At 38.5% G+C, this 16,640-nt stretch overlaps 1 protein-coding gene across 1 annotated transcript in view; it reads right to left on the reverse strand.

Moving 5' to 3' along the window:
* The window catches only part of MBD2 (methyl-CpG binding domain protein 2), a 51,294-nt gene that overhangs the window by 19,955 nt on the left and 14,699 nt on the right, over nt 1–16,640 (reverse strand). The window contains exon 3 of the mRNA XM_084629646.1: nt 10,200–10,337. Coding sequence (XP_084485772.1) covers nt 10,200–10,337 — 138 coding nt within the window. The remainder of the gene's footprint in view (nt 1–10,199; nt 10,338–16,640) is intronic.

Here is a 16,640-nt window from a genome sequence, read left to right on the forward strand (position 1 = left end):
AGTGAAGTATTTTGTTTGGCAAATCATAATAAACAATAGTTTTAAATAATTTAAATAATTTAAAATAATTTTTAAAAATTAAAAAAAAAACACAATTTTGCCTCCCTGATATTCTTTCACTTTTCCAAGAAAAATTTTGGATCATGTCTCTGTCTGGCCCAATGATTGAAGTATTTATTCACAGTGGAACAGACACTGGGCCAAGAGAGAGCAAGACCGTGAAAACAGTCCCTCTGCTTCAATCACTCTTTCATTGTTTATCCACAGAGGAAGAGCTTCAACAGGAGAGATTAAGGAAGCCTACATCAGACTATCAGTGATTCGAGCACTCTCCTGAGAGGTGGGAGACCTCTATTCAAATCTTTCTCTCCCTCTGAGAATTGAACCTTGCTCTCTCACATTCCAAGTGAGCAGTTCTAACCACTGGGCTTAAAGTATATGGTGGCCACACACACCAGCTCCCTGTTTTGTGTAGAGTCAGGCAGGCACTTAACTCATTCCTGTAGGAAATGCTTTAGGTATCTAAGATGCTGGACTCCAGAATGACTGGTTCTTGTTTGTGGATTGCTAAGCAGATACAGGCACCTTCCTGCAGCACAGACTTATGAGCCTATCTCTGAGAGAGAGGTGGGGCTTAGCACACAGCCTCTGGTCAGCATCTCCCTTTGGCTAGCTGAGGCAGCTCTGTGACTAGTGTGCTTCCTCTTGTGGATAGCAGTCTAAGGTGTCTATCTCTTCCTATTCTACGTATAGGAAGCTAGGCGCCTTGTTCGGCTTTGTGGATCACAGTGTTGTTCCTGTGATTTTTCTAGGCACCTAACAGTTAGGTGCTGTAATGTTCAGTATTGGAATGCCCAAATCCCTGTGCAGATCCACTGATAGATTAGTCTCCCTATTACTGTAACCACTGAATACAAAGTGTTATGAGCTGCCAGTTTTCCTTAGCGCAATAAATGGAAACAGCCTGTTTTACACAGTTGCCCCAAAATGACTAAAGAGTAACATGACTGCACTGGCCTTTTCCATGTCATTCCTCATATTGTTACTTTTAAAAAGGTATGTAAGCATTGGAATCACTTTGCTAATAAGTGATTGCACATCCAGTTAGAACAAGTAGTCCAGAACACAGAAAGACTAAGGGTCTCAGGGTATGTCTACACTGCAATTGGACACCATCAGCTGGCTCAGGCTTGCAGGGCTCAGGCTAAGGAGCTGCTTAAATATGATATAGGTGCTTGGGCTCTGGCTAGAGCCTGGGCTCTAGGATCCTCCCACCTCAGAGGGTCCTAGAACCCTATCTCCAGCCAAAGCCTGAACATCTAAACCACAATTAAACAGCCTACAAGCCTAAGTCCAGAAAGTCTGAGTCTGCTGGCATGGGCCCATCACAGGTTTTTAACTGCAGTGTAGACATACCCTCAATCTTGCAAACCCTTAGCATTGGAAGTACTCTCATGGAAGTCAACAAGACTGCCTACAGGAGTTATATTGTGCAAAACTGGACCCTAAGAGGACAGGGCAATCTTACATATTATAATGTAAAGCATAAGATAGTTTGCAGCTTAATTACTGAAAAGCTACACTTTAATCCTTCTACGGTGACAGCTACAGAAATGATTTCTCTTCCTGATATTCCTTGCATTGGTAGTTAGAAATTTAGATTTTTTTCCCCCCAGTTACTATACAGTTTAATAGAGAAGAAAGAGGGACCAGTTGGTTGGGGCACTGGCCTGGGATACGGGAGACTCAGGTTCAATTCCCTGCTCTGCCACAGAGTTCCCATGTGACCTTGGGCAAATCACTTAGCCTTCCTGTGCCTCAGTTCCCCATTTGTAAAAAGGGGGTCGAGCAGACAGGAGCCTCTGAAATAAAACTGCACATGGAGAGGTCATGAAAATGACACCCCTAAAACTATGTCAAACTTTGTGTGTATGTAGTCTGTGCTTAATAAGACATATTTTACCAGGTATCACAAAATGTGTGAAGTTGTTCAATACTGTATTAAATCAAGAAGTGCAATACATGATTTAGAGTCTCCACAAAAGGTTTAGCTGGAAACAGGAACTATGCATGGAAGATGCAGGGAAGCCCTTCTTTCTCCAACTTCTTAGAGTTAACGATCCAACAATCCAAGGGAAAAACAGAACAGGCAACTCACACATTTACAAGCTCTTAGGAGTACTTGTGCTCCATTAGTATATATTATCAGTTTTTGAGAGTTGTTTAAAAAATATCTTAACAGAAAATGGCTTTGGAAAATTGTTACAATATAATCCTTAGGTACCACTGATCAGCTAGTCAAAGTTCAGGCCCTGGGACAGAGGCACTGACTTTCTAATGTGCCGAGGGGTGTGGGGGGGTGCTCAACCCCCAGCTCTGCCCCAGACCCCACACCCACTCCACCCCTTCCCTCAAGGGCCTACCCCGAGCACGCCCCACTCCCTGTCCCTCCCCGCGCCTCCTGCATGCCGTGGAATAACTGATCCGGGGTGGGCAGGAGGCATTGATCGGCAGGACTGCCGGCAGGTGGGAGGTGCAGGAGCAGCTGATCGGGGAGCTGCTGGTGGCACCAACCAATTTTTTCCCTTGAGTACCTGAGGAGTCTGCGCCTATGCCCTGGGGCATTTCCAGTTGGAAAGTGGAAGTCCAGTATTCTGTTTGATGCAATCATATATTTACACAGAATGTAAAAAATCCTGCTTCTCCAAATGCAGGAGAAACTAAAAACAAAAGGAGCAGCTTTTTAGCTCACAACTCTAAACCTCTTTTGCCAACAGATGCAAAATCTCTCTTTCTAGCTTTTCAGAGTCATATTTGAGCCCACAGACTTCTGCTTGACTTTCTTGCTTCTCCCTCTTTCTCTCACTGTTCATTCTCATTCTTTCTCTCTCTCTCTCTCTCTGTGAGACAACATCATATTAGTTTCTTGGCAGACTCCATTAGGCCTTATTTTTTCCAAGATTTTTTCTCTCTTCCAAGTAACTTAAATTAAGGGTGTGTTCAAATATCAGATTGAATTAGGTTTTAACTCAACCACAACAAGAATTCACCCAGCGCATAATATAAATACATGCAACGGTTTTAATTTAATACATTATTCAACCAGGATCAGCCACTACATCCTATTCTGTACTACTTTTCCTGCTTAGCTGCAGATTCTCAGAGTTCAACTCTCATTTCAGTGAGCACATGTGATCCTTAGGGAATGTTACAAGGCCCATCTATTGCTCAGGATTATCCTGAGGTAAGTGGGTGAAGAGAAGAGGGTCAACCCCTTTTGGAATTTCATTTTGGGAGGATCTAAGACATCAGCTGGGATATATCATCTGATTCCTTAATTCCTATGGTAGAGGACCTTTTTCTGGTTAGACTGTATGAACAACCTGTGTATATTTAAATAATCCATGAGAACCTCTGGACTTTTAAAGCCACACGAAATGTGAAGGCACCGAGCTGAAACATTGGCAAGACAAATGTGATTAGCACTTATGTCATATTATACCAGCATTAAAAAAAAAAAATGTAAAAATTAAAACCAGATTTTATTTAAAACAGATTTTTATTTGAACAAGTTTATTTTTTAAAAAAACTATTTAAAATAAATTTGAAATTGACAACTTATTGTGATCTATTTAAATCATTTAAATACAAAAAATAATATAAGCAATACATATTTGCTGCCAAGTTTCAAAGAAAGTCAAACCACTGAAAAAGAGGAAGTCACTGGCTTAGCACCTGGAGCCAGAGTTTGCTGAAGTGCTAAACCAGCTTTAGACAGCAGTAGCCTTTTCTGCAGCTGTAGAGAGAATACTTTCTTCATTTCAGTTTATTCACCTAGTTCAGTTCAATAACTAATTCATTCAAAGTTCAGAAACCAACTGGGAGTTAAAAAAAAAAAAAAGCAGGAAAGCTTGTTTTCCTTTTCCCAATCTATGAATAAAATCTAGGTGTGAGAGAGTATGATCTACTTGTTCTAAAATCCTGAAGGACATGGTGACCACAAATCAGTTCATTTCACTAACTACAAATACTTCCTTTAATCAGTTTTAACTGCAGAACATGCTTTGATAAGCATTTTTTTCTTATTATCAAACACTTAATAATTTTATTGCATAAAACTAAAATGCTGTTTTTGTGCATTTTAATGGAATTTGAATTTCTATCCAAATTGGGCTTGACATAATAATCACAAGTAAAATATTAATCATCTAGTTAATAAGAAATGCATCATTCACCATTTTCTAACATAATAAAAATGTAAAAACTAAGAATCTGAATAAATATGTTATGTAATTACTTAAAGAAGTGTGTGTGTGTGTGTGTGTGTGTATGTTGTATCCTCCTGATTAGCAAAAGGAAGCACCAAATTAGTGTAAATGCTATGTTGATTTTCCAAAATCAACATGTTTTAATGGTTACCAATTAATGAGACTCAACCTTTCTTTAGGAAAATACCTAAAAAGTACAAATAAACAATAGATTAAAATCTATTATTTAAATCAAGGTTTTCTGCTTGTTGAGTTAAATCATTTTAAAATCAGTGATTCAACTAGTTTGACTTAAATCAATCCATCCTGAATTATACAAACAAAATGCTTGCCCTAGGCACTTGGCACTCATATTTAAAAGCACTACACTCATGTAATTCCAGCAGATAACTGGTCAAGTCTCAAAATATCCACTACATAAAAAACCCTATTCCCTAAGTGAGACTTGTGTTCAAACTTTTGGGGAAGAAACAGGTGGACTCTGTAGCATGCACTGGAAGTCAAAAAGTTCAGGCTAGTTAGCACCAAGGAGACCTGTGTTTTCAATGAGAGAACATGTGCTTCACAAATAGTACAGCTTTTGATTACACCTTGGAGCAGTAACCTCTGGAGACTGAAACAGAGCGGATACCTAGAGGGCAGGGATACTGAAATCCATGAGGAAGAAAGGAGTTTTGGTTTGCCATGTCACTGAATATTCTTCAGTCAGATGTGAAACACTGAACAGGCCAGCAGTACTAACTTAAGCAACTGATTGGCTAACTTATTGCCTGTTGACTTGAGGTGTAGCTCTTGGGTCTCCACTGGACTGTATTTTTCTTTCTTCTGGGAATCCCCACTCCAGGTTCAAAAGGAAGTATGTGGCAGGAGTAGAGAGTACGGAGTACTACCACATCTGGTGTTCTTTTGGATGGGAAGGGAGAGAGCAGTAGTTGGAAGAAGGTGCAGTTTCCTGACATTAGGCAAAATCATACTAGCTTTCAGCAATGATGAGGAAACAAGCTTTCTGCTTCTTACTGATTAAACTGCTCTTGAAGCCAATAGTTATTCTGACATTTTTCATCCAGAGTGATTCTGGGTAGCAGTCCAAGGTTGACTGCTTAACCTCAGCCAAAGCTGAGTGCAGTGCAACTCTGAAGCAGTAAGACAAGCAGCCATGACTGGAAGACTGAGGGTTTCTGGTCCATGTAACGAAACAGACAAGAAAATGAAGCCTGGAATAAGGGAAACAAAATGCTACAAAATGCAAGTAGAAAAAAATAATCTCAAAGGAGTAACTTTACTACTTTGAGCCACCTCAGTGAGACCCCAAAACAGGTTTTGGGTATGAGAGTAATTTCGGAAGAAAGTGAAGTAGCTACAAAAGGACTGTGTGAATGAGACAGACTTGAAGTTTGGCAGCATGTGGGCAAAAGCACTGTGCTTTGATGACAAATATAGTTTTAGCAAAGTGCCTCTGGATTGACTGATGTCAGTGTATGAAAAAAAAAGTTTGAGGATTTTAAAACAATTCATAGAAGTTGAAAGTGCATTCACTAGTTCAGCAGTGGGGGGGAGGGGGGGGAGAAAGAGTAGTTTGTCAGCAAGCTTCTGTCTTCAATAAATAGACTCAGTCCCCACCTAAGGATACAGCCTAGATCTAGGAACCCTGGATGTGCAGCTCTACCTTCTCACACCCTCGTGTGGATTCCTCTTTCTTGATGAGCAAGTAAGATAGAGAACCAAGAACTACGTATTCCAGATGTTCCTGAACTGTGATCTAAAAGCTCTTTCCAGTGGCACATGAAGAGCTGAGCAGTGTCATGATGATCCTGGCTCCATCCTTTGTGTGCAACTGCTGCCAGGACACCTAAAAGCATAGAACCACAGGTGCCACTAGGGTCTGTTGCTCCATAAAAGGAGTTCCCAACTCTACCAACACCCACCCCAGAAGGAAGCTGCTGCTGTAAGGTCATGGAGGAGCTACCATAAAGACATCTGCTACCTGAAGGAGCTGAAGCCCGAAATCTCACTGCAACACCACCTAGGAAGCCAACAGAGAGATTGCTTCTGAGGCTATCACGTGACAAAGAAACTACTGGAATTGCTAAGGGGATAGCTACCACAAAGAGGACCACAAAAAGAAGCCATTGAGACCACCACATGAAAAGTCAGGCTATGAAGGAATGTTGGCAAAATCTGGTTTCAAATTCTATTGTGAGGAGGGAGGTAGATGGAGGTAAAAAAGAGAAAGGAGGCCAGACAAAGGTACTTAGGAAAAAAAAAAGGAGTCCGGGACCTAGAGGGAGATTTGGGTTAGGATGGGAGAATAGTGAGGAACGTAGGCATAGAGAAACCACGACGCCTGAAGGTAGTAGGTTGATTGAACTTGAGTTTTAGCATGGGGGAAATTTGTACGCATGTGGGACTTGTGGGGGTGGCAACATCAACAGCAGTGGGAGTTTATTTTGAATGTGTATATAGGGGAAAGCGTGGAATGGATTTTGTTTGGAGGGGAAATTGATTGTATGTGGGAGGAATTCACTTTGATTTGGAAAGAGCAATCATGAGATTGCCTCCCTACTAAGAGATGCTCTACAATATAAAATGTTGGGAAACCCTGGTGTACTCTCTCAGAGTCTAACTGAACTGTTAGTATCCAGTCCTGCCTCATTACTTTGTCCTGTAAAAGATCCTAACAGGGAACCATATCCTTGTTTTGTGGAAAGTAAGCAGGGCCTATGCACTCCATTGGACTTCTTCTATACTCGGTAGAATGTGCAGAATTACAGAATTTGAGTGTGCAAATCTATTCAAATGCACAATTAGGATAAAACCTATCATATGCATACACACATATGCAAGTGATTGCAGATGTGCAATTGCACACAAAGGTGGTAGCTGAGATCCCTCTGGACCATTTGGCAATTTATATACCAAAAAGACTTCTATCATCATTTTGTGATAGATTATTTTTCCATGGAGGAGACTAATTTTTAAGAGATTTACATGTCCTATATGAAAAGCATATAATCAATTGTCAAATTGTTTCACTAATATTTGTTACAATGTAAATAACAAGTAATCTATGGCCTATTTTGAATTGCGACTTTCCTGAAATACAAAGCACAGGGAAGTCTTTATAAACACAGTCTCTATCACAATTTATCTGGAGGTTAATTGAGAAGTGCTGGGAGAGTCTGCTTCTATCTGCATAATATTTCTACCAAGAAAACCCATCCCTAAATTTTAAAGAGGGTTTTAGGATTCCAGATTATTTTCTCTTTCTTTCTTCCCCCCCCCTCCCCCCACTTTTCTTTTAAGTTGTTGTACCAGAAAAGTCTCTACACATAGTTTGGAAGAAAGTTTTAAAGTATCTAGTATGCAACTAACTTCTTTGTTTACTGCACCATAATAAAAAAAATGTACTGTTTATAAAGTTTCCAGGAGGGACTTTTACAACAATTCAAATTTATGGTTTGAAAATCTAACAACAGACAGGCTGGAAAGGAGTACAAAGGAGTGGGAAATATCTTTGAGCTGAACTTCACTCCCATGGTTGGTCCCCTCAAATCAATCATCTTAGCAATTGTGAAAAGTGTATTTTTTTGTCACTGTACCCCACCAATCCAGATTAGTGAGTTTACATATCACAGGATTAGTCAAGCAATTGCAGCACTACGGATTTTAAGCTTTTTGGATTTTCTGCATACTGTTAACTCTGCACTTCCCAGAACCACATGAGCTTTACTGAATAGAAGAAAAAGCTAGAATCAGTGCCTTTAAAGACCCAGGGAAATTGCAGACAAGCTGAAGCCACACCAGCTTGTGCTTTAGAAGTCAGATTTAAACAAAAAGAATGGCATCTCCAGGTTTCTTGGGATCTATGTGACCATTCCAAAGAGACGAAGTGCATTGGAGAAAACAAGAACACTGCTTTTAAGTTAACAACAGCCCTAGAATTATTGTCTAAAATCAGCACTAAATAGGGAAGGGGTGGGGGGAAAGAGTTTTTTAAACCATTTCAAACCCAAGTCTCCAAAAACAATAAAAAAATGTCACCGATCTTTATAGAAACCTCTTCTGCTCAGAACACCAACATTTTGCTTGGTAATTTTGTTCAGTGTGTCCTCTTACCAAGAAGTGATGCTGTAAAAGATGAGAATGGAATCTGTTCAAAAGTAACCAGGATGTCCAATATAGCAGGTGTTGTTTAGCTTTAGATCTCATTCCATCTTCTTAATTTATTAAACCCTCTCTTAGAAGGCAAAGACCTCGCCCAATTGAGTACTGAAAGTCATCTATAATGGGAATCTTTAGGAGGAAAGATTACTCTTTCACATAAAGATCAAGGGACTAGTTGTAGAAGACCTCAGTCACTAAATTTGCGGGAGGTAAGGGAGCAGACAACCAGGGAAGGGTTTTGAATCAGTCATCAAGGTATGAACTGGCAGAGATCCATTTCTCTAGAATGAAGGTGCTACAACTGCTACCATTTGGTGAATATTAGTGGTGCAGCAGCCGCACTGAAAGGAAAAGCCTGGCACTGGAAGTGTAGTAGCTCAACGGAAACCCAAAGAATATATGGTGATAAGAGGCTGTAGACCCATGCAGTTATGTATCTGTTAGATCTGGATGTGATACACTTACATGGCCCCTGCTGAACTTCGTGGGACCAACAGTGAGGCAAGTCGAGACCTTCAAATCTTGCTGAAAGACCTCTATAACAAGATGATCCAATATGGCTCCAAATCTCTTCTTTTCTGGCTCACCTGAAGAGGAAGAAACACTACACAGGATGTAGGATCCAAATTCTTTAGATAGATTCTTTAAGAAAACAAAGCCCAATCATGTGTGATAGGTCAAAACTATTTCTTACAAGATCTGCACACAGGAACCTTGAGGGAGCAATGCTGATAGAAGCAGTCTTGATTTCATAGGAAATGAATGTTAAAAGCATGTTTGCCCCAGAACTTAACTCTGTTCTATAATAAGAAAGGGGCCATGAGAGTGTACCGAATACATACATAAGTGCTATAGTATTTTCTTCTTAAAACAGCCAATGTTATAAGGCATCTTAATTTGATGGTAGCAACCTTATAGGGACTTGATAAATAAGATTACATTGATCCTTCAGGTACTGTTTTTAAATCTCACTCATATATACACAGCACTAATAATTAGCTAACAGGGAGTTCCTTGTGATAGTTCTTGCATTTGTTCATTTCTTTTCAAATGAAGATCCCTTTGGTGTGAAGAGATGATCAAACATCAGTAAAAGAAAGGGATCTAAATGAAATCCTGTACAAAACAGAATTTATAATAATATACTCTACTATTTTCTAAAAATGAGCATTCATCAAAAGTCTGCTTAAAGGGGATTTAATGAATTTAAGAGACACAAAACAGCATTTTTTAATGTTTTATGTAAAGCCTTCTTCCAGTAAAATGCCTTTTACAAAGGTAAGGAGTACTTGTGGCACCTTAGAGACTAACAAATTTATTTGAGCATAAGCTTTCGTGAGTTACAGCTCACTTGTATGTTCTATCCCCTCCCCTTTATAAAACAGCAAACTTTTTAGGAACAAATGCTGTAAAGAGGACAATACAATGAAGTTTGATGCTTCATGTCAAAATACAGGGATTGTTTTTAAAAAGTGTTATAACTCAGTGAAATTCTCTAATTGTAGAACTATGAAGGAAGGTATGGATTAAAGAGTTAACCTCCTACACACTCATTTTAACATGCATGGAATCAAGCCTTTTCAGCTACTTCTCCACTACACTTTTTTTTTTAATAAAAAGAAGAGACACTTAATAGAATCACATTAAGGACATAATCTCCCCTGGAATGAAATTATTCTGTCTTAAATTTAAACTAGAGCCAATTAGATCTCAGGTCACAATACCACTTTCTGAATGGTAACAACAGGGAACTGATGACCTTCTTACCTGGCGTGGCTGTTCAGTCACTCGTTGTGGATCTGATCTCACTTTATTGCTAGGATGGTTGGTAACTTTGGTTACTGGCTGTTTGAAAATGGATGCTGTTTGTCTGATTGGCAGTGTCGTATTTAAGTCTGGTTTACCCTGTTTAAAAAAAAAAAAAGGATTAGCAAGGACTGTATAACAGATTGCTGTTGGATTAACCCATTTTTACTGACTTGTGAAAGAATTTGTTGTTACTGCACTAATGAGTTCTTGGATAGCTAACCTTTCAACCAACTCACTTATTTTAAAAGAAAAAAGTGAGGTTTAGAAGTTTCACAGCTACTTCTATCTCGTGGAAAAATAAAGCCGCATGAGAGCCCACCTTTCCTTATTGGAAAATATACGTTATTTATTTAAATGACTTGTTGCTAAAGTGAGCTATTGTCAGAAAGCTAATGACAAATTCAGCTTTCCAAACCTGTTTGAAAACATAATCAAAGCAAGTAATTTAAGGTTCTAATAAACAAAAGTGTTATTCAGAAATTCACAGATCTTAAGATAAAAATGGACCAATATGATCTAAATGAACCGCCTACATAAAAATAGATCACAGTATTTCCTGTATCAAGGATCTTCATAACTTTAATTGAGTTAGAGCATCTCTTTCAGAAACATTTTAAATCTTAGACTAAATGACACTAAGTGACAAAGAAACCCCCACAACCCTAATAAACTGTTCTAATAGTTAATTACCCTCACTTCTGTGAAAATAGCTTGTCTCTATATCAATACCTTCTATAATTTTTTAAATTTTATATTTTGAATGCGTTTCATCTTGGTGTGCTGTATTTTAGGTTTTAGAAGATACGCTGTTTGACCTATAATCTAGTTCCAAACTAGAATAGTTACTGTAAAATCTTGTTTCCAAGAAGAATGAAAACATTTCCCTATTTTTAGATCAGCTCAGGAGAAAATGGAGATAAAAATGTATCATAAGTCTGAATTTATTTTTATTTTACTGAAAAATGAATGTTTGCACGATTGGCTTTGTTGTGCTCAGGTATTTGCATTAGGTATTTTATAAGGGGATGATATTTTATTTCTCATATACCAGTGACAATATTTTTAGGATACATGATCCAGATAAGAGTATGCAAGTTTTCTCAGAAGTAGTCTTATGCTTGATATTTTGGCAGTCGTGTCACAGGTTGAAAAAAACTTCTGAGACACAGAAAATACCAAATATTTTAAGAATTGCTGGCTAACACACCCCACATACTTAAGAACTTCGGACAGTCTTTTCGTCCATGATAACAGAGTAATTTCGGATTTTCAAAGCTTTTTATTTCAGAAATTTTAGATATGCATTATATTAATACAAAAATACATGTATTGACAAACCTGAGCAATATGTAATCCTTTACAGCACAAAAATGCGGTAGCCTACATTACGTTTACAGACAATTTTTTTAACCAACCAAAATTGTCAGGTTTAGAACATAAAAAAATGTATTAAGTGATAATCACTTTAAACACAAAACAAAATTCTTGCTACACAAGACTATACAATTAAAATGAAAGTTGGAGTGTTGTTTTATGCAACAATCTAACAGCAAGGGGAAATTTGGAATATTACATTTCTGCTTAAACTAACATTTTATTGCAAATATCTGTATATCACCTATATCACCATACAAATATTCATTGACACATGCTTAGGATGCATTAAAACTCATTTGCGCGTACATCTTCATACTTTCCAATCACATATAGTAACGTTGCGGGGTTAGCACTCGTTCAAGATTGGAGAAACTGTGTTCAGCATCAACTGAATTGCACTGGATTGCCAAAACAACATGAGCAATCTGGCTAAGTCTTGACAAACATTTGTCCATGCTTTTCCAAAAACTGGAGAGAGCAGTGTCATTGATACTAGGAAGTTAATTTACAGTGTTCAAGTAAACTGCTCGCTCACCCTCAGATACAGAACTCAGCAGTGGTATACTCTCTTCATAGTCACTGAAGTTGCAGGAGAGTACACAAACTTGCTTGGGATCAAGAATTCTCACATCACGAAAAAAATGTATATGCTGGCTGTTTGTATTTAAGTATCCCTGCAATTTCTCTGCAGAGCTCTGAAAAACGTAACACTTGAGATTGTACAGTGCATTCTGTCCTCTGTACTGAAGTATTGCTGGCAGATCAGATGCAACGTTGTACACTTCTGTTGGTAATGTCGACCGTGATTCAAACTTAAGTAGCGTCTGAACTAGTGGAGTTGCTTCTGCTTCAATAAAAATTAAATTTGCCACAAGCAATTCTCTCTGCGATTAAACACTTAGCTCCTCTAAAACGGCAGTCATATCCTCCCCTTCGATTTCCCAAGCAACGAACCCACATGTAGTACTCCACGTGATGTACAGTGGAGTACTCCACATGATGGCAGTGATAGTCTATGGCTTTAAACAAAGTAGTCCATCTTGTTACAACTATTCCAGAGGTAATGTTGGACTTTCAACTCCATAGTCAATAAGATAGTCTCTGAAATGAACACATCTGAGTAGGGGTTTTCAGAACAGCTTTTTTATTAGAGCACACAGATGGTCCACTTCTGTATACAAATGGCACCAGCACTCACCTAGTAAAGCTGTCTTGTGTGCCCACCAGGCACATGAATGCAGTTGGTTAAAATGCCATTTAAACAGTTTTTGAATGACTTTCACATGTTCTTTGCATTATCTGTCACATAAGCCACTACATTTGAAAAGTCAATTTCATGGTGTACAAGGGACTTTATAACAGCTTGTGCACTGTAGTTTAACATGTTCTAACTCTATCGTTTCTACGAGCTTGGCAGCAGCTGGGAAATCTTCTGAAACCTGCATCAGCTCTATTAGAATATTTGCAACACACTGATGCAGGCTGTCTGTATATTTATCCACAATTATAGCTGCTTGCTGATCCTTCAGTTCAGCAATCAGTTGTCGCTTGTTTTGTTCAAAGATGTGGGGAAGATGGACTCATCTCAGTGTACTTGTTTGCTGGATACAGGCCCCATTTCATGTGTGCTTATTTAGGAATTCTCTCATTTTGGGATTGTCTAGTTTTTCTAGTGGGATGTTTGCACTGCAACAGGCCTTCACCCATTCTTGTACTATATCTTTTCCCTGTAATTCTAATTTTCGTTTTGTCATACAAGTACACCAATAATCATGAGCTGTGCCTTTGCTACTGTCACTTCACCACTCTTTGCCCTTTGTTTTTTGTTTTTCCGTTGCTACAACATGACATGGACCTTTAATGTGGTTGACTAAGTAGTCCTTTTTAACATGGTCAAGAACTTTGCTTCAAATTGTACAAAATAACATCCCTCCATCCATATGGAACATATACTTGCCGAATTCTTTAACACTAGCCTCATGTTTAACCATTTAGACATTGGTAGAAAACGACTCAAATGCCTGAAGCAGAAGGTAGAAAATCGTAAGGACTCGGTGATTTCAGAAATGGAAGGTAATTTCATGAAAAGAAAAACGTAGCAATATTGCCAGTTTCCAGAAAACACTGGCCCTACTAAGAACATCCCAGCCTTTTTCAGGGTGTACCAATGAGAGCGTGGCTGGGTGCACATATATCTGTGCAGACACCTAATAAAGCCACACAGGACAGGCGCTCGAAAAAATGAAGTTCCCCAGGATTAAACAGCCCGAAATATTTTCCCGTAAAGTATGTTCTGTGTTTTAAAAAGTCTTGAGATACTTTATATTGTCATCTGTAATTTTTGACAAATAATTGTTAAACTTGTACTTATCAAGAATATTCTTTTTAAGATTGTATTATAATATCTGTGCTGGAAGGAAGGAAAAGGGTACCCCATCATGTATGTTAAGGAAAAGTTAGCACACATTAAGGAAAAGTTAGCACATGTGACTCCATTTTGGTTTGGGGCCCACCATTGTCTAAAAGCAAGCACATCATGCACCAGGAGGAGTGTTCCTTAGATACTGCATTCCTGTGAAAATCCTCCTCCTTGTCTCCAGCCTGCCTTGACTCCCAGTATCTGTTCTTTGTCAGTCCCTAAACTCCTTATCTCCTGGCCTTTGATGTGAGGCCTCCCATCCTGATAATAAAAGTTACTGATGCATCGCTTTAGGACCATGCTGTGTAATTAACATACTGGTTTAGCACGAGAAATGCACCAAGCAGGGATAGGTGGTAGATAAGAAAAGGGTTTCTTTATTGGCTAAGGTTTTCGGTGCACGAGGGCAACATGCTTTGCCAAGAGGTATATAACCTTTGTATAATCTGTATTCGGGGTCCCCTCCTGGCTAGCAGGGGGGCACCACACTTGAGCGTAATAAACTTGGTGTTTTTTGGGAACTCGGCAGTTGTGGACTTTGTTTATGTGCCTCAGCCTAGATTCAAACTGTGCGTGACCTACCAGGTATAATTCGCAGCATCTGTGTGCGTGTCCTACCAGGTGTAATTTGCAGCATTTGTGTGTGTGTCCTATCAGGTGTAATTCGCAGCATTTGTGTGCGTGTCCTATCAGGTATAATTCGTAACATGTAAGAAGGAAGCTTTATAATTGGCTCGGAGGTTGTAGATCAGATATAAGTGAATAACTGCTTTCAATATAAGTATATACATACCTAACCAGATGAGAATTATAGATATAACTGATTTGGTGAAGTTCTTTTGTTTGGTTATAAATCCCAACTAAAGCCACATTCTTAGACCCCTTAGAATTTATAAGGGGATTATTTTTGTACTCATCTGATACTTTACTTCCAATATTAAGATTCACTTGTCTGATTTGATAGTTTCATAGTGTTCTATTTTTGTTTAATATTCAGGTTAATTCTGGTGATAGGTTTTCTTGATTAAACTTTAGTTTTAGAGTTTTAATAAAATTTATAAAATAGAAACTGATAATGAGTTACAATTCCTGAGTCATATTTCCTTCAGTAAGGAACATGGGTCCAGAACCTTTCAAGGCCTGGGATGGATACCAGCCACTCTACCTAAAGGCCTGACCAGCACCCCTAACAAATCTATAGATCTTATGCTACAAAATTTTCTTATTTTTAGTCTGAATGTGTCTCTTTGAGCTTCTAAGTCGAACAGCTTAACTCAAACAGCTTCTATTTTGAGAAATCTTCTCCCTATGTAGAAGGGATATTTACAGACTCTGATCTCCTTGTGTGTATTAGTGCCATGTGTTATAATAATGAATCCTCTAAACATTGCTGCCAATGACATGTCAGACCCATAGAGCTTTACTGGATTCCTTTTAAAAACATTCACGAGTGTGTCACTTATTGCTCACATCCTATTGAGCAACTAGTTTTCAAACTGTAGAACTAGATCTCAAATTGCTTGTTCACTTTCACAAGGCCAGAGCTACAGTAATCTGGCAGGTTTGGATGTCCATGCACTGCATATATGGGCATCCTGTGTTTACAAATAGGAGGTCATTACCCTTCTCCCCCCCACGCTCCCCATGCTCTCACTCAGGAATAGAGTGGTCTCCTCTTGGAGGAGGATTAAGTTACAGCAAAATAATTACTCCTGAACAACAGCACCCACACAGGGGTTAACATTTTTATGTGCACCGACTTCACACCTTTAGTTGATATGCCTCAACTTTGTTTAGTGTTTTGGTGCAGACATGCCCTAAGAAATAGCCCAATGAATGGTAACAAATTAACACATGGTAACTTGTAAATCTCATTTTGAAGATGTTTCCAAAAGGGAAGGGTTGGGAATTTTCAGGGTGGACTGAGGGCATTAGTTTGCTTTTGCTGAAGTCCGAAATATTGTTGTGCATTTGTTAATATAGTAAAGCAGCTTTGGACAATGAGGGTCACAAAAATGCAACAATGTTCTTACATTATGCACCTCTGATTTTCTAGCAGATAAAGAAAACAGACGTTTTGAGATTGTCCTGCATCCAATAAGAGTAACTTGTGTTAGGCTAATGAATATAAATGTTTCCGTCAAAAATAGGGCAATTTATTTCTTTTAAAAATACTGTGTTGTAACTAATTTTTTCACTAATGACACAGATCTAATGGAGTCAATGGAGTTAAGATAATGGATGAACTTGGCCCCATCGTTTCTAAGTGTATTATATTCCACAAGCACTTTCAACATAGACATGAACACCAGTCTTTCACAGCTTTTCTGAGACAATGTCAAGTCTTTTGGCATTATCTCCAGAGACTTTTAAATCCAAACAAACTTTGGAATTTCAGAACTTTTACATTATAAACAACCAGGGACACTTAAAAACAAACAAACAAACAAATAAATAAAAGGCATTTTGAATTGTACGTTCAAGACATTTTGTGCATGCAACTTGAGTTCCTTTTAAGGGAAAGAAAAAAAGTGTTCCCCTCAAATTATTCAATGAAATGAAATATACTGTGTAAGTACTGTGTAATCTTTCATCTCATTCTA

Source organism: Lepidochelys olivacea (genome assembly GCF_965140295.1).
Source record: "Lepidochelys olivacea isolate rLepOli2 genome assembly, chromosome: 5".
Classification (NCBI taxonomy): domain Eukaryota; kingdom Metazoa; phylum Chordata; order Testudines; family Cheloniidae; genus Lepidochelys; species Lepidochelys olivacea.